Source organism: Uranotaenia lowii, chromosome 1 (genome assembly GCF_029784155.1).
Source record: "Uranotaenia lowii strain MFRU-FL chromosome 1, ASM2978415v1, whole genome shotgun sequence".
Lineage (NCBI taxonomy): Eukaryota > Metazoa > Arthropoda > Insecta > Diptera > Culicidae > Uranotaenia > Uranotaenia lowii.
In genome coordinates, this window is record NC_073691.1 from 46391028 (window position 1) to 46410733 (window position 19706).

At 33.9% G+C, this 19706-nt stretch overlaps 1 protein-coding gene across 5 annotated transcripts in view; it reads left to right on the forward strand.

The window, feature by feature from the left end:
• The window catches only part of LOC129740284 (histone deacetylase 4-like), a 198149-nt gene that overhangs the window by 99872 nt on the left and 78571 nt on the right, over positions 1 to 19706 (forward strand). The window contains exons 1-2 of one of the 5 annotated variants that reach the window (XM_055731895.1): positions 5641 to 6065; positions 16826 to 17306. The exons of 3 other annotated variants lie outside the window; for them this stretch is intronic. In XM_055731895.1, the coding sequence (XP_055587870.1) occupies positions 17288 to 17306 (19 nt within the window). In that variant the 5' untranslated portion in view covers positions 5641 to 6065; positions 16826 to 17287. Of the gene's footprint in view, positions 1 to 5640; positions 6066 to 16825; positions 17307 to 19706 lie in introns of those variants that run through there. One more of the 5 variants, XM_055731896.1, reaches the window with a different exon arrangement.

The window sequence follows — 19706 nt, forward strand, 5'->3', positions numbered from 1 at the left end:
ATACTTACTTACTTACTTGCTTACTTACTTACATACTTACTTACTTATTTACTTATTTACTCACTTACTTACTACGCAAAGAGCTGAAACATAACTTCTCCAATGCTGACGATCATGTCGGACGATGTCAGACTATGCCGCCACAAGATTTTAGGTTTGCCTCTTATTTAATGTCCGTTCGGATTCCACTCGATTTTAGTTGCTTTGTAAAGAAAATTTTGTATTAATTCTATGCTTTTCTGTTATTTAAGCTAGTTGTTTTTTCCTGAAGATGCCTGAGGCCGAAAAGTCGAAAAATTGTATCTATATTTTATCTGAAGAGCACCAAAATGTATTAACACAAAAAGTTTACAACAACAGCCGGTGACTGAAACGCGTATACAAAGACTATTATTTTTTGGCTTTCTTACAGAAAGGCATAGCGAACGGTCAGTTGGGGGCGTTGGGGCTATCATTAATTAAGGGTCCAAGACCCCACTTTATATATATGTATATACCAATCGACTCAGCTCAACGAGCTACGAAGATGTCCGTGTATGTGTATGTTCCAATTGAAATGGTCTAATGGTTTTAGTGAATTTAGTTTCATAAAATTGGATTTTTTTTCCTGTTGGTCGTATTATAAAAACAAAAAAAAATGTTTAAAATGGTTCTATTTCATAGTAAATATCATGCTTATGTTGGCTCCAAAAAAGGTAGCCATTTGCTCAGCAGCTGTAGCCAGCAATCGCTAAATTAATAACGGAGACGATCGAAAATTTGACAAAAAGTGCTTCAAAAGCCGAGTTTCGATCCCACGCCATCTATCATGAAAGTTTAGGAGGCTAACCTCTTGACCATTAGTGAGCGTCGAGAAATGTGTCTCTCAAACTTAAACAGTTTGAAACATTTGGATAGTAAATGAACTCGTTGAATATCAGTTCGCTTATCCCCCAAAAAACGTACTGGCTATCTTTTATTATATTGAGTTTGGTAATTTTTGCTTTCTATTTTCTTTAATCATAATCTTTTTTATAGATTAATCATATATAATTCAGAAATAAGGAATCCATTATGGTGTCATATGTTTCCAATGATAATTTACACTCTGTAAGAAAGCCTCCAATCCACTGTTTAGTGTATAAAATCGGGTTTTTTTTGCTTTTTAATTCATGTGTGTGACAGATATATTCTTAAAATTAAAATCCTGTCAACTTGATATCTTGCGTAACATTTCATAAGGGCGAAACTAGCAGTTAGCTCGAAACGAGAAAAACGCGTTTGAAATTTCGGAACACCTATTCAAATTCTATTTAAAAAATCGACCACTTTTTGTCCAACAAAATAAAAAAATGTGCATTATATTCAGTTATTGTTCGATGGTTATCAAGAACTTTAACTTTTTTCACTTTATTTCAGAGATTTTCGAGTTTCGCCCTTTTATTGTTTTCGATTCCAGTTACGCCTGCAAGTTTCGCCCAATTGATCGGCCGTTTTTGTTTTGGTTTTGAAGTTTCGCCCATTCGTCCTACACGCAGAAACTAATTAGGCCGTTTTGTTACACACGGTCAACTCAGTTACGCCTTTTGGCCCTACACGGATAGAAAAATTCACTCCATATTGAATAGGCGTAACTTCATGTTCCAACGAAAATGCATCAACATGAAGTTTCGCCCAATTGAATTTTATCAATTATTTGAAAGTTTTAAGTAATTTTAAGATGAAACCGCGTTTAATAGGTAAAGTGCAACCGCGTGCATCCGGAATAACCGTTAACTCGATTTGTTTACATTTGGTAGTTTCGCCCTTTTGAAATGTTACGCTAGATATAAAGAGATGATCATCAGTGTTGCCAGAAGTACTTATGAGACTTTTTTGCAAAAATTTCACCAACTTCGTAAAATTGATCCAATTTTTTTTTTTTTGACTGACCCACTAGATTTGGGTTGCCAGATTGCCCGGTTTTATCCGGGTTTGCCCACATATTTAATACATAATTTATGGTCCCGCCTGGTTGCCCGGATTTTATAGAAATATGCCCGGATTTTGCCCAGATTCATTCACTTTATTTGGCTGTTCAAACAACAAAACATAAAAAGTGTTGAAATTTTGTTTTATTTATGCCTTCAAAACAAAATTTTGTTTTGAGCAAGTCTTATAAAAATATTTGTAATTTTTTAATTTTTTTGTGAGCCTTAAATACGATTAAAAATCTGATAATAAATTTTGATAAACAAATTTTTCCCAACTTAAACATCTTGATTTTTGTTGAGTTATCTCTGGCTTTTGACAAAATTTGCCCTGAAATTGCCCGGATTTTTGGTCGTCAATTCGAGAATCAAATGCCCGGATTTTGCCAGGTTTTGATTTAAAATTGCATGGTCCGGATTTGTCCGGCAGCCTTACACTAGATGTCTCCAGACACATCAATAACACAAAATAACATAGCATTAGTCAGTTTTGAACGGGTTGTATGAGCTACGTGGCATGTTTCGAGAAAAATTATTTTGAGGGTCCGTAAGAAACTCATCATGTTGAATAGTGAGAAAATAACACTTTTTCGCAATTTCCTTAAAATTTTCTACAAGTTCTAGATTTTCTAAAATAGAAAGCAAAAGTGATACGAAAAATTACTCGCCATAAGATGCCTAGACATTGCCGGTAGATCCTCTGACGCCAACGATTGTTCAGAAAGTAGGAAAACTTAATCCAAAGCTGTAAATAATTTGGACTGCCAGCTCTGTAGTGCAAAAAAAAAGGAAATCTTACCCAGCCAAAAACAGTATTGAAGTCATCGATTTTACTGAGGCATGGGTTTAATTTGGTTCATATACGATAACACTTTTCTGAAAACTAAACACCTTCAAAGTTGATTCGTAACTTTTGAGAGATTCTACTGATGGCACTGTTTCCAAACTATTTGAAACTTCTTGTTATTTAAAATTTTACGTCCTTATCGGTGAATATTATGTCCTATCAGTAAGAAAATTTTAAGGTTAAAAGAATCTTGAAAATGAGCGAGTAGAGATTCTTAAGAAGCATTTCCATCACATACCTAACTTCTGTTCAAACACGGATCAACTATTTTGAATAGATAAAATCCGACAGGGTTGAGTCTATCATAACACAATAGTTGGTCACGAGTGATTCGCACCGTAAAATTTACAATGCGAACGAACAAAAAAAAAAAACATGTGATCGCAAATCAGGTCCCGAAATCTACTAAAAAAACACAGGTTCATCTTAAATATAGGGTGCCCATTACGTCTAAGCATGAGTTTGACACAACCCTGCTCATTCATGACGTTGACACAGCTGATTTCTGCTGTTAGTTGTTGTTTACTGTTCAACTTACATCCTCATGGATGACGAAACGTACGTGAAGATGGATTTTGAGCGGCTTCCTGGCCAAAAATTTTACAAAGCCACTGGTCGCGGTGATGTCCCCTCCAAGTTCAAATTCGTTTTTGCCGATAAGTTTGCAAGAAAGTGTTTGATCTGGCAAGGTATTTGCAGCTGCGGACGGTGAGAAACAAGACATGGACATGGACTCTGAAATGTACAAGGAGGAGTGCCTGAAAAACGTTTTTTTTTTCCATACATTAGACCTCACAAAGGACCAATTAAGTTTTTGGCAGATTTGGCAAGCTGCCACGCAGCAAAGAGGTACTACAGTGGTATCGGGCCAACGGGTGGATTCTGTCGAAAAGGACATCAACCCACCCACTGCGCCCAGATTTTGGGTGATACATGCTTTATTCCCAACATTTTGCTAAGTCAGTTTACGAAAATGGGAGAAGTAAGTATTGGGGCGGCTCGAAATGCAATTCCGAAGTATGGAATGCAAAGCTGCTTCGTGGACAAAATAAATGTGGGCGGAAACCGGGTCCGGTGGACAAAACTTTGGACCGGAACGTCATGCGTGCTTACGCCAGTAGAAAGACTCACCATCCAAACACCCCCCAGCCAAAGCCAAAGCGGAGTAAAAAACAAGCTTTTATTAAGCAAAATTAACATTGTTTAAAAAATATATTATTTACTCGAACTTGTTTGTACGTAAGTTCTCTGTAATGAAAGTTAGACTTGATTGATTTTTCCTTACTGGAAAATGAACTTTCTCTATTGGTAGACCCGTTAAGAGTCTATCTTTCTGCTATATCGTTTACGCCAACTTTTTGTTTCAGTAATTTTCTGGTCTCCATTGATCAAACAAAGTTATTTTCCACATTGTTGCCCATTCGAAATTAATGAGAATGTCATTTAAAGGCATAATGATTAGAAAAAACGAACACAAACACATACAGGATCTCAATGAAACTTGATGTTTCCTCGAAGAGATTCCTTTTTACTTAACTCTAAGCATACATCTTACGAGGATATGATGGCTAGCATCTTACAAATGTTAAAACCACCTACCAACAGAAAGTGCACTCTGTATGCCGTGACCGGGACTCGATCTCATGCCCGCTGGCTTAGAAGACTTGAAGGCTATCCTCTACGCCACAGGCTGCGACTAAAAAGCCTAGTTTTTTTTTATTTTGCGGCAGCACTGTTTCGTGGTAGTTTTTTTTTTCTCAACAGTCTTGCTATATTCGATTGAATGAACATGTGTGGAAAAACTTAGAATTAAAGATCTGTATTTTTTCAATGTTGTAACTTATTTTCGCGCCAGCACTAAATTTTACTTCGGAAGTCCGGACTTCCGACTTCCGACATACTTCCGGCAAAGGAAATTGAAGTACTAGAATGTCGGAAGTCTATGTTTTACTATGAGTTCACCAACGACCTTTCTAAAAATAAGATTACAATGAACAATATATTAAAATCTCAAAGTCACGCCGTTAGTTTTTGTTTTACTGTGTAACCAAAATTTTCAATATTTTTTTTATGAAAATCATTTTTCTTAAGCGGGCCATGCACTACACCAGATTTGTACAAATCTGACAAAATTCTGACGCTGCGAATACGATTTGCATCGTTTATGGATGGCAATGCTTGAATGAGCGCGCAATCGTGTTGCGTGAAATCGATCCGGATCGAAATTGTTTGTGCAATCACCCTTTATGGCATGGTGAATGGCGCTGCTTGTACAAATTTCAGGCCATATACACAGTCCCATCTGGGGTACATTTTTGTTTGTGGTTTAGTTGCTTTTTTCGCCAGCAATCGTTTGCGTTTGCAAGAAATATGTTTGTATCGTGAATGGACTACCGTATAGATGCAAACAGGCAAACATACAATCATCGAATTTGCACAAGCATTTTTGTAATGTATGGCGGCCTTTATAAAACTTTCATAAAATTTCAAAGGTCTTTGAGGGTTGACTTAGCAAAAATTAAAAAATACTAAAAATGAGTAAACAAAAATCAACACGCCCCATTTCCACCCGCTCACCCGAGTGGGGTGTCTCGGTCCTATTCCCGTTGTTTTCATCCGTTATCATCGGCTGGTTTTTGCCTTCCTGTTTGTGTTAGTATGGATTGAATTGGGGAACGTCGTCGTCGGCGTCGGGTTTGGGTCGGGTCTGGCCGGATCCCCATCTGTTTTTGCCGTCGCTAGCACACACCAGCCCACTCACACTCTCTAAGCTCTTACTTTTGATGGTGGAGCATACGCCTCAACTCTAGCTAGAGTAGAGAGTAGTAAGCGCTCGTGCGGTCTCGCGCGCGTCGCCAGTCTCGAGAATAACTTTGACCAGCTAAGACGTGAGTGCGCTTGGTTCGTCGTCGCCGCCGTCGTCTTTATTTAAAGTGTGTAAAAGCAAGCAACCAATAACAAAAAAAGTGTGTGAACTCTAGAAGGCGGGTGTCGTCGTCGGTAGACAGAGAAGAGTGGTGAGAGGAATCGCGCGCGTCGTTCTGCGTGGCGTCGCGCCGCTGCCGTCGTCGCGAATTACTGCGCTACCGCTAATTTACCGCTAATCACAAACGATTCCTCGCTCGCTACTACACATATTAGTGGGAAAACGGAATAATAAATCATATTGGTCCCGCGTGAAAGACGGGAGGTTGGTGAATTTTTTTTTTTGATTGTTGGTGTTGAGAACGTACGCCAAGTTTCCTAGAAGATCGATTGTCACTGGAAAGGTGCGTAAGAAGTTCGATAGAGTGACGTTCCATCGAATCGTCAAGAAGGTTCAATTGGCGTAAATCTCAAGTGGTGTCACCGTCAGAGAGAAAAAAAAAAGATTCACGTAAGCCTAATAATTCCTGACCTAAGTTTAATGTTTCGAGAAAAACAAACAACAACAAAAAATACAAGCCTGTCTAAAGTTTGTGAACCGAATCGACTAGTGAATAGATAAATAAAGTGCCCCAAGAAAAACAAATACTAGCTGAAAACAAAGCTACGATAAATACTGTTCTTCGAATTGGAAAAGCCAGCTAATGGAAGAGATAAAAAGTTTTTGATTTTGATGAAGTGCAATTAATAGTAAAATAATCGCTATAAAAAAGAAACTGCCTCGGGCAGTTGATGGGTTGTCAAAAATGTTTATCACCACCAGAAAAAAAAAGGAACATCAAAATATAAATGTGCCAAACCAAAGAGAAACCCCACACCTGACGATTGGTTTAGTTTTGATTGTTGGTGTTGTTGTGGATTTTTATCGTCCCCCGAGTGCTGACCGGTTGTAGAGCTTCGAGAAACCTGATTTCTCGAACTTTTGCGAATGCCAGCGCAATATAATGTATGTCGTTATGTGTTTTTCTTTTTTTTCCTGCTCCAGACTTTTAAGAGGTTACTGTGAGCGCCAGCACCTTCTTTCGATTTGAACCCGTGCGCCGCAAAGAAACGGGACACACGTCCAGAACAGTGATTTTAAATCGAAATCTAGACGTGATACTCGGACCTGAAACAAAAAATGATGGAGAACAATCGTGGTTAATAGTGGTGGATGAACGGAATTTTTGGCAGACGTTTTTTTTTCCTCGCTCATCTTTAAAATCTGTGTTCTTAGTCTCAGTCTGAGTTGGCTGGCATCGAACAGAATTTTTTTCTCCCCCAGAACGACCGGTTTCTGGATCTGTAAATTGGGAAGATAAACACGTCCACCTGATGGATGGATGTCTGGCGTTAGGTGTTCACGTTTTTTTTTTCGGTTCTGTTTTAATTTGAATGGAATTTTGCAACCCGAAAAGAGGCAGAGAAAAAATTAACAAGTGCTATAATGAGGTCGAATTTGCGTTTGTGTGATGATTGTTGAAAAACGAAGCAAAATGAAATATAACTTCGACCGCGAGATGAAAGACTTCAGGAGATTCAAACGCTTACATTTGTGCAAAGTTTTCGTGAAGGAGAAAGGCACATCAATATTCATCACTTGTTGATTCAAATTGAAGGCACAGATGTCAGTTTCTTTTTTTTTGTGGAGTCGTTGGAAAAAGTATAAATTTCAGAATGTTTATTTTATTTCAATTTTTAAAACATTTTTTTTGTGATTGCCAAGGTACCAATCTCAGTGTACCATCTGTATTTATCTATATGTGTTTACTTTTTTTGTTCCAAATTATCAAGGGTTCTACAACCTTTAAAATAGGAAAACAAATACAGGTGGGACAATGAACTTGGAACCTATCTTGTCCTTGGAGCTTTTTTGATACCTCAACCTCTTTGTCAATCGTTCAATGCTCCCCCGAAAAAAAACAAATTTAAAACAAACGATCGTCTGCAAACTTGGAAAAAAAACAGAAACACCTGTGCTGATAGACGAATAGTAGACAAAAAAAATCGAGTAGAATTTTAATCACAGACAAAGGACAAGCGGGCCCTTCTTAGCCACAGACTAGACCTGTTTAGACAAATGTGTTGAGTTCATTGCCTGGGTTATAAAAAATAAATCAATTCGGTTTGATTTTGGGAAAGACAGTTTTATCGCTAGTTACAATTCCGAATATTTCATTCAATTTTGATGAGTGAGTTCGTTCACCAAACAGACCTTGAGATGAATTTTTTGGTCTAGTGTTTTTGAAATTTTAAGTCTACGCCCTTCTATCTAATTGATACCGATGTAAAGTACATCTGACGATTTCGAAGTTAATTCCTAGTTTTTAATACGTTGATGGAAAATTTGTAGCGTGTATAGAAGACTGTTGCAAAAATCACTTTTTGTTTGCAAAAAATTACGAAAAATGTGCAAATAGTTCTCATATAAGAGCAGACACTTCAGAAGTGCATTTTCATACATGGAATTCGACACTTGAATAAGTCTATAAAAATCTAAATAATTTCACATACAATAAACAAATCAACAGAACATTCCAAAGAAAACCTTCAAATTTGTTGCTTTGGTTAACAGAAAACAAGTGTGTTTTCAATGGCAAAAAAAATACCAGTTTTTGAACCCCAGCAAACATTTTTGTAGGCATATTTCTCAACAAACTTTGTTATACGTTTTAAAAACATTATAGAATCATCACAAAAAACTCTAAAAAAACTGCATTTCCTACCAAAGTGGAGGCAATATACATACATATTTTAACTTCAGGCTTAAGCGATACGAATTATACAAATTGCACGGTATTCAACACCTTATTCGTACATCCTGAAAGTATACGAGATTTGCTCTCAATACATGCAAACCGTTGTCAGCGACAATATTTGCTGCTTCTCTCATTGGACAATTATTCCAAATGAACCGTCTGATCTTTAGCAGTATGGTTGCACTTCTTATCGCAAAAACCACAACAAATGGCGGACTACTTACCATATCCGATTTATACCGACTTTAAGTAACCATTTTTGCGATCGTTTGCTTATTTGGTAGGAGTTGCGATTCGCATTGACATTTTTAACGATTGGAGCTATCATTTCTAATGCGATTTTATGTTTGCTTTTTTAGAGATATTTAAAGGAAAAAGCTATTAAAGTTTAAATTAATCGAAAATTTTCACCTTTACATTTACATTTTTCCTAATAATAAAACGATAACAAAGATTCTTCTGGCATCTCGAATCGAGCATTGTTTGATAAGGTTTAGGCTAAGGTTGCCAGATTACCGGGTTTTATCCGGGTTTGCCCTGATATTTAATACATAATTTATTAACAGTCCGGCCCGGCCCGGTTGCCCTGATTTAATTGAAAAATGCCCGAATTTTTTTTCCTGTTTTTGGCAAATCAAACAAAACAAACAATTTGTATTGTAATTTTTGTATATTTATGCCTCCAAAACAAAATTTTTTGTACTAGTTTTGTAAAAAAAATCATGAAACGTTTTTTGAAAGCCTAAAAGACGATCTAAAGTCTTAAGATGTAGCTATGTTAATTAAAATAATAGGCTCCCGGCTCCGTTAAACTAAATTGTTTGAGCCGTTTCAAATAAACGAATTGAAAAATTAAAAAAAAAGTCTGAGTTTTAATGAAAAAGAAAATTTTTTCTTGATTTTTGTTGAGTAATTTCTAAGTTTTGAAAAAATTTGCCTGGATATTGCCCGGATTTTTGGTCGTCAATTTTTAAATCAAATGCCCGGATTTTGACAGGTTTTATACAATATTGTCCGGATTTTCCGGCCCGGATACGTGCTGAAATAATTATGGCAACCTTAGTTTAGGCCCAAGCATAATGCACTCAATTGCTAAATGTTCAATTAATAATGTTCAGTCTAGAAAATTCAATGATATTTTTATAAAAATTGACAGATTTAACAAAATTAACAAAAATCACAAAATTGTCAAAAAATTCCAAATTTAAAAAATTGCTAAAATGAACAAAATCGACTAAATTAACAAAATTCTCAAAAACGACAAATCGACAAAAAAATTGATCAGACCGTCCAAAAAGAAAAAATTGACATAATGGACAAATTGACAAAAAATGTCCAAAATGACAAAAATGTTAAAATTTACAAGTTTGACAAAATTGACAAATTTAACAAAAATGACGTAATTGACAAAATGGGTTGATTTGACGAAAACTACAAAATTGATAAAAAAAATTGTCAAAAATTAAAAAAAAAATTACAATACTTACAAAATTGACAAAAATGACTAAAATGACAAGACAGACAAAAATAACAAAAATGACCTAAATGACAAGGATGACAATAACGACTAAATTCATTGCTGTCGTTTATGGCAATGATGTTTATTTTGTCAGCTTTATCAAATTTGTCAATTTAATCAATTTTGTTGGTTCTGTCAAAAAAGTAGTTAATTTTTTTCAATTTAGTCAATTTTTATAGTTTTTTAACTTTTGTAGTTTTTTAATTTTTTAAAAAAATGTTTTGTCAATTTGGTAACTTTAAGCTTAAACAATGTTTTGCATCTTGTCAATTTTTTGAATTTTTTATATTATTGTTCTTTTTTCAATTTTTTTCTATTTTTTAATTTGGTCAATTCTGTCAATGTCGCCATTTTTGTCAATTTCGTAAGTTTTGTCATTGATTTTTATTTTGTAATTTTTTATCTTATTTGTCAATTTTGTATTTTTTTTTGTCAGTTTTGCTAATTTTGTCAATTTTGGTTGTTTTGTTTGATATCTTCTAATATCTGAGAATTTAAACAAAAGATCATGCATTTTACAAAAGTGATAAAATTGAAATAAAAATATAAAATTGACAAAATTGTCAATAAAAACTAAATTGGCAAAAATTACAAAATTGAAAACTTAACTAAATTGACAAAAATGCCAACACGACGAAATTGAAATGATTGACAAAGTTTTAAAATTATCATAATTATCAAAATTCTAAAAATCAATCGTTTATTCGACCTGTTTTTGGACCCCACGTAACAGCATCTTATTTTACTCCAGCGGTTGTAATTTTACCCAGTTATTTTCTAAATTTACTCGTTTTCTTCTTCTCACTGAGGTCAATCCGAACAATCGTCAAATTATTTGAAACGCATGATTGGGCATCACTTTGAAATTGTATTATTCCTTTGTTCAAATAGTTGTGGAAAAGAAAATGATCATTTATCTTAAGCATACCATACTTTTAACGACACAATTGAGCATTCCAGGACGATTTTTAAAAAAAAAAATTAAAAAAAGGGCTAATCTGAACCAAACCTAGGCCAAAATAATACAAGAGAATAGTGAAATTTAAAGTTTTCATTGAATCACAGTTTAAAAATCTTATACAAGTATTACACCAAAATTTATGTTCATTTTGAAATAAAAAAAAACGTTTTTGAACATAAAATCTAAAAAGTTTCAAAGAGTAAAACAAACTCAAATTTTTATTTGATTAAGCAAATTATTCGAATAAACCCACGCAAATTCTTGGAAGTTCTGAACAATATCTGATTTCGTTATTTTTGAGATTTTTTTAAATTTAGTCGATTCTGCTCGTTTTCACAATTTCATAAATTTGGTAGTTTTTGAGAATTTTGTGATTTTTGTTAATTTTGTGAAATCTGTAAATTTTTCTCAACAACATATAAAGAAAAGCTGAAATGAACGATAGTCAAAGTATAAAACCATGAACAGTGAAAGATGCATGTTTTAATGAAACCAAAAGTTTTGATGATTGTGTAGCTTTTTCAACATTTCTTTTGGATATTTTATAAATTATCCAAACTCATTTGAAAAATTTGACAATTATGTTATTGAATAAATTTTAAAAATAATTATTCGGCTAATTCGGGTGACTGAAACTTTATTGTGAAATCCACAGAAATTCATCTTCATAATTTTAATTAAAATTTGGTCGTTACCATTTCTTTGATTTTTGATTGATGATTTCGTAAGTTTTTTTTGGTCAAGAAAGGAAATTTTGGTTGAAAATAATAAATCAATATTAAAGTTGTTTGATGGGATAACGGCTTTAAAATTCAAGTACCTACGCCATTGCAAGTATTTTCAAAGCTGTTTAAAAACGTTCCAAATTTAACATCTAAAAAAATGGGTTTTTGTTGTTGTTCGAGAGTAAAATGAAACATTTATTAAATTTTAAAAGAAGTATTCGTCTGATCTGGGCTCATTTTTTCCTTCAGGACGATTTCATTAATAATTTTTATGAAATAATTGTAATCGTTTAGTCAGTTTCGATATATTTTATTGAGAAAAAGAACAGACTTTAGGGATGCAATCGGACGGAACTTGCAATAAAAAATAAACCAAGAAATGTAATATTGAAGATTATTTAGAATTTATCATAAGGAATAAAACAATGCAAAGTGGTCCAGGGTGGGACTTTATCGTGACAAAATTAATTACGAAGATAGAGAAATTGTGTTTTCATCAAAAATGTTCATCAAACCATGTGCTTTAATAATCTTAAATAAAATATTAGAACAGATAGAGCCAAACTGTCTCCAACAAAGCTGTAGCCAAATGTTTTTGAGGCAGTTTTATCCAAGACACTACAAACATATGACGTTTCGTAAGCGAGTTATGATTTTTTAAATATTAAAATGTTAGGGTTTGTCGAAAAAAACAATTTTCTGGCTCTAACTTTTATGAATGAACTCTTACAATAAAAATGTCTTCTAGGCATTTGTATGAAATAAAAATTCGCACATTTTTCTCTCAGAGCGCAAACTTGTATCTGGAGCAAGGTTGCCGAAATTACAGAAAAATCTGTATTATCACAGAATTTTGAGCAAAATTTCGTCACAGAATCTGTGTCGCCGATCACAGAATTTTTCAAATTTTCACAGAATTCAAAAATTTTCTAAATTTTGTACAGATTTCCAAAATTATAATTTTTTTGTCATTTTCTTCTTTTTATTTCTGACTATAATTCATGAAAATATGAAAACAAGGTAATCAGAATTAATTTTTTTCAATTAAAACTGTAAAAAATTTTCAACTTGATGATGTTTGACCTGATTTCTCTATAAACGTCATAGAAAACACGTCACAGAAAACCGTCAAAGAATTTTAGGTTCAAATCACAGAATTTGATAATTTTTTTGTCAAAAACACAGATTTTTTTTTCAGCAACCTTGATCTGGAGGCGTTTATTAGTTATAAGGGATTTTAAAGCATTAATATTTGTGAAAGTCAAAAAAATATTTTAAGACGGCATTATTTAGTTCATATATCAAATATTTGATTGTGAAATTATGGGAGACAGGTTATTTTTCAAAATCAAGAAAAAAAATTCCTATGTTTGTTAATTTTCAATACGAATTCACACATTTGAAGACCCTGTGAAAGAGAACATTCCCATTTCTCGTGAAAAAGTCAAATTTGCATCGTTTTGTTATTGTCTGAGCCCATTGCGATGCTCAAATCGAGGTTTGCCAGACTGCCCGGTTCTATCCGGGTTTGCCCGAATATTCCATACGAAATTTGACAAAAATCTGTCCCGGCCTGGATGCCCGGATTTCATTGAAAAAAAGCCCGGATCTTGCCCGGATTTATTAGCTTTATTTGCTAAAACATACAAAAAAACAAATTGTGTTGTAAAAGTTCTTTTTATACATACAAACCGAAAACTTTTAAGCAAGTTTTATAAACATAATAAGTTTTTTGAGCGCCTAAAATACAATCCTGATGAACAAAAAATGTTTCAAGTTTTTTTTTTTCTTGATTTTTGTTGAGAAATTCCAGGATATCAAGAAATTTCGACCGGATATTGTCCGGATTTTCGGTCGACTTCTTAAAATTAAATGTCCGGATTTTGCCAGATTTTTAGATAGAATAGCCCGGATTTGTCCGGCCCGAGTAGGTACTGAAAAAATTCTGGCAACCTTACACTAAATTGATCTATGGCAAAAATGAGTAAATAAACAATTTTTTCAAAAGTCAAAAACATTAAAGCCTTGTCAAAAAAAAGCCCCGCATTGCCTCATACTCTTTCCACTTCCAAGATCTAGTTTTTGGTCCTTTTATACTATGAAAGAGTTCGCAGGCACCTTAAAGCATCGTTTTTTGAGTTATAGTCAAATAAAGCTGAAAATAAGATTCAAATGGTTAATTTTTACCATTAATGAGTATAAATTCAACAAAGTTGTTGCTGGTTTGTCAAAAAAAATATTTTCTCATCTTAAATGACACAGATTAAGCCAACTGGCATTTTTGAGTTTTATTATTGTTTTATGAATTTTTTTCCATAGCATCCAGTTTTTAAAACTGTTTTATTGTATCATAGGAAAAGCTTCGTGTGTTTTAAAAAGAGCCCAGAAAGTTTGGCTAAAACTTAAATAAAACACTTTCTTAACAGTGTTGTAAAAAGATGCAAAAGTATTGCTAAAGCTTCAATAAATCACATACTTTCCTGTTTTTCTATATTAATAAAGCATTCAATGCTCTTTCAAAACTAGCGTTCAAGTTTTAAAAAAAACTTGATAAAACTAAGTGACAGATGATTTGCCAATCGAGAAGAACGTATACACGCTCAAACTTGTTTACCTCTTTTTGAGATAGCATAACCTGTTTTAAAGGGATTTTGAGTGATGGCTTTGACAAGATCGGGCTCCCAAAAGGATATAAATTAACACAGCTAAATTCATCTGAAAAATAAAAAAAATTGTTGCTTCCGCATTCAAATTTCAAAAGAATCGCAAATCAGTCTACACCATCAAATACTAACACTGACTAAGGTAAATCGTCTTAGAATGATGAAAATACGAATCCTTATTGTTTAGCTTTGAGGCCAGACTTTCGATGAAATAAAACGATCTGTTCCTAAACAGTCTGTGGTTATTTGATAACAATAGCTTCTTGTTATTTAAAGATTAGGCTGGAACAAATATCAATTTCTTCTTTTGTCACCCCCCCCCCCCCCCCCCCCTTTTGAAATTTTAAAAATCCCGAAGGTGGGAATAAATAATGTTTGAATTTCAAATAAAAATTCAAATATCCGAAAGATTAAGAACCAAATTTTGGAAGATGGAAGTTAATTCACATTTTGTATTCTTGATTTTATTGAATTTTTCAATAAACAAATACTTCATTTACAGGTTTTATGCAATAATATAGTATGCAATTTGGTTGCATACAAGCTTTTGAGCAATTTATTCCAATTTATTTGTTTTTCGAATTATTTGTTATTGTCCCCCCCTCGCGATGTTCCAACTCCGAGTGACAAAAGAAGGATTTGAAATTTGTTCCGGCCTTATTGACCATACTCATAGTCCAAAGTAAACAAAACAAATAGTTGCATGAATGCCTTTTGCCAAGCAACAAATCGAAATGTTCTCATTTATTGCGACAGACTTGTCTTACTCAAAAATGGATAAATCTATCATGAGCGTATATTCCATTTAGAGAAACGTCAAACGAAGCTGTGGTTCAAGCTCTCTTAAAACTCTCATAAAACTTTTTTATTGAAATTGTTTTATTACAACAATTTTCAATCTGGCATAAAACAATTTTAAAATTGTTCTACAACTGCTTTAAGGTTTTCAATATTAACTTACTAAACACGCCATGTTGATTGTGAAATTCAATCGAAATTACTGAAGTCATCTTGCTGGAAATAATATTGGAATTCTAAAAACTAGACATTTTCAACAAATTTGACAATGTTTGCGGTACTATTTGTTGTATAGGTAATAAATTTCAATGCAAAAAAAATGCACCATTTTAGCAAATTTATGTGTTTCTCAAATATATATATATTTTTTAAAAAGGCTTAAAATGTAGTCAAACTTGTTTTTCTTTTAGGCGAGCTTATGTGTTGATGCCATTTCGTTTATATTTCACCAGAAATCTAAGGTTGCAGGAAGTTTCATGCTAAGATATAAATGAATGAAAATATTTTTTAAATTATTTAAATGCAATCTTCACCAATCACCATATGCTTGGAAGACTAAGTGATAACACGAGAAAAAAACACGGAACAGAATGCTCTCACACTTTCATTCCTATCAGATTTCATGACGTAGTTTTAAAAGAGTTGTGTGTAGTCTTAAGATAGCTCTGGAGAGTTTGTTAGAGCTACGTCTATAAGGTCGAATAAAACTATTCTGTTGGATATTTTATTATAGGGACCATCTTGTTAGCTTTAAAGTAGTTGTGCTTTAAAGTAGTTGTGCTAAGGCATAGAGTGCGCTTTGGCTTATAAAGTAGCTTTAGGAAATAGCCTTATGCGAGCTGTGAAGGTTGGCATAAAACTTAAATTGTTTTATGTCGAAATCCAGTAGATTATCATCCTCGTTTTATAGTAACACGCTGCATGCTTTTGGAGCTCCTGGATCTTCTTCGAGAAACACTGAAGGTCAACGTCAAAATACCTTCCACTGAAAAGGGAATTGGCAGCACTTCATCGTATGTAATGTTCCACAACACCGTACTGAGTATCGTTCCTTGTGGTACTCCGATATTGAATTTTATCAACTTGCACCACTTCTTCATATTCTGTGGCTAGGGGTTTAAATCCGTTTCAGGACACTTTCTCCAACATTCATTCTGTAGTATTCAAGATGCATATCGGTCTGTGGTATTAAAATTAAACCAGCTTCAACTGTTTTTAGGAAATGCAAGAAAAAGTTTGTTATCTTCTGTGTTTCCTTAAAATTTCGAACCTCATACAAAACGATCGCAATATTGGGCAATGTCCCTTACCGTAGTATTTCGATTGAATCTACAAACTCAAAACACGGTAGCAGCTCGCCCCACGACGTCAACGAATCAAAACATCAACACCAATCATCAACACCAACAACGCCCGGTGTGCTGTCTTGTTTATGATATGATGAACTGACTGTTGTCAAGCTGCGAGACACCATATGGGGTGTGAAGTTCATCTATACGCATGGATTTTCGAGAGAGTGATCATCCGTTTGTTTGCCTGTTTTGACTGGGTTTTTGAGACTTGGAGAGATTAGGCAATCGAATTTTTCGAATTTACAAATGGTCGATTCGGTTCGGAGGTGACTTTCCACAGAAGTAAAGAAAAAGTTAAAATTTGAAAAGTGTGTTTTGTTAAACAAATATTTCTCTTCCTCACTTCAGGAGCTATTCAACGATTGATCATCTTGTTTTGTGATTGGTGATTGTTTTCGCCAAATTTGGCTGGATAACAGTAGTGAACAGGAAGCTGAACAGCAAATGGTTTAATGAATACAATTGAGTTGCTGTTTGATACAAATTGAAGAAATTTTGGTACCAAGTAGTGTTAAGTTTTGTAAGGGAAAAAATCCTTTAAAGGGTTGAATTGGTGTTTACCTGTTTCTAGTTGTATCGAAAGATAATTATTGTAAGTGAAAATCGTAATCAGTGTTTGTAGCAAACCTAACAGCTTCAATCAGTGTGATATATTGTTACGATTAGTGTTTGGTGTAAGTTCCTGATTTTGTATAGTTGAAAAAAAAATACAACGAAGCACGGGAAAATGTGTTAAAACAGTTGGAATTTGTAAAATTCTTCCTAGTGTTACCCTCTAAGAAACCCTTATCAAACCAAGGGTTTTTGGATATGCACGTTTTGAAACTTGGTAAGTGATTTATTTTTTAATTTATAAAGTTTCATCATTCCTACCAGTCAAGTGACTAACTACTTAATCAAATCAAGAAAACGGAAAAAGTGAGGCCCAGAGCAAAGTTCAATTTTCTCCAGCGACCATTATCTCTTGACCTTACTCATAGTAGTACTAACACTTGCTACTGAACTGAACTGGCTCAGACCGGCTAGGCTGGGACTGCAGAATTGCAATTCATTTCCTCATTAGTTTGCATCTTCCTGTCGCGCGTCGACCGTCCAGAAGAAAGTCTGGAATGAGGGGAAATTAGCAAAGTGTAGGTGGACGTTCGTTGGAATTTACGCAAAAGAATGCGATAAATGGAGCAGAGTTTATTAACTCCGGTTTCACACATCAAGCGGCGGACTTGTTTCATTTTTCCCGTAGATCATTTTGCGTTGGAATAAAATATTTGAAAAATAAAATTTTTACTACGTTTCGACGTCAATTGGCACCATCCTCATGGAAAATTGAGTATCTATTAAAGTAAAAATTCGGATAAATAGAACTGTCCTACAATTTCTTCAGTCAAAAACATGAAGAATAAACTTTTCTCGATGTTTTAAATTTTGATTCTCAATCTGAATTGACAATTTGGAAAATTTGTTTCAATCAAGCGATAGCCACATCTGTAAGCACAGGTGTCATGACCCCGGTAATCCAGGTTCAAATCTCAGAATCTCAATTTTTTTTTCTTCGAATTCTGACAAACTTTTGGATCACAATTTCATGCACTCATCAAGTCAAGTATTTCGATGACAAATTCGAAGCCAGTGCACAAATTGAAACGTGACCTTCCGGTTTCAATATTTGACGAAGCCTTTTTCCAGTCATTACAACTCCCTACATGCGCCATACTTTTTATCAAAAAAAAAAAAAATTAAAAAAAACTGAAACAATGGCAAACTGAAACGATTCCGCGAATCAATTACCAACCAGTAGCAGCAGCTATCCCGCGATATCGTCGCGTCATGACGGATGGATGGCAAATAAGTATACGTAATGTCTGCTCGCCGAATATTCTGCGGATGTGATGAAGTTTGCGAATCCATAGGGAAAAAGACTCGCTCGCTTATATAAGTCACATTTAACAGAAGAAAAAAGAAATAAAATAAAATAAAATCAGCAAACCACTGTTTTATTTTTTTTCCTTTCTGGTTCCGTTTTTTGATGAAACACAGTTTCCGCTTGAGGAATTTCTCCGAATCGACGCCACCACAAGCACAAGCCCCAGCGTCGTCGTCTTCGTCGAAAAACGTCGTTCGGCTGATAGGATTGTTGATTTTTTTTTGTCTTTTAACTTTTATTTTTTCCTTTCTTAATTTGTTTTTTATTTGGTCCTCCGTTTCTTATGTTATTACTCTTTTTGTTTTAATCATTTTTTTTTCTTATCAAAGTGCGAAACGTTACGTTAAATCAATGGAACTGAGCGATTTTTTTTTTGCTTTTCGCTCTTACCAGTAAGACGATTTATTTGGACTGCCAAATTCGTTAGCCTATCGCGAATCTCAAAACTGTTGTTCGAAGTGTTTTTTATTGCTTTTCTCAGACACAGCCCGTTATGTAGAAAGTTGTTTGAAATTTGATGGTGGAAAACTGCTGGTTTGATACTTTCCAAAACATTCGTTATAATCAGACGGGGACAATTGGAATAGGTTTTCAATAGATTGTTTTTTTAAATACTCTAAAAGACAATTGTTTAGATAAATAACTTAAACGTGAAGGAGACTTTTCGATGCGGAATTTCAAAGAAAAAAAATTCAGAATTCCAAATCAGAAATCACGCTCGAAATTTGCCTTCAGAGTTGAAGGCCAAATAAAAATTTTGTTAGGTACAGTTAAGATTGGAATTAAACTATGAATCAGCATTTAGATACAGAACATAGCTTTCGAATTCAGATTCAGAATTCAGATTCAGAATTCAGATTCAGAATTCAGATTCAGAATTCAGATTCAGAATTCAGATTCAGAATTCAGATTCAGAATTCAGATTCAGAATTCAGATTCAGAATTCAGATTCAGAATTCAGATTCAGAATTCAGATTCAGAATTCAGATTCAGAATTCAGATTCGCAATTCAGATTCAGAATTCAGATTCAAAATTCAGATTCAGAATTCAGATTCAGAATTTAGATTCAGAATTCAGATTCAGAATTCGGATTCTGAACAAATAGACATAGAAAAGCGTTGATTTTTTCAAATAAAAACATTCCTGAATGAGCAACTCGAGTTGAGTTTTGACAAGTTTCTCGTTTGATTTTTTTCTCCCTCGAAGTGATATCTCGTTTTGGTTAAAATTTTTGAAACCAAAGACAAATTTTTTAAATTTTTCTAATTTCAGGTCAATTTTTCTCGTAGAATCTTTTATACAGATTG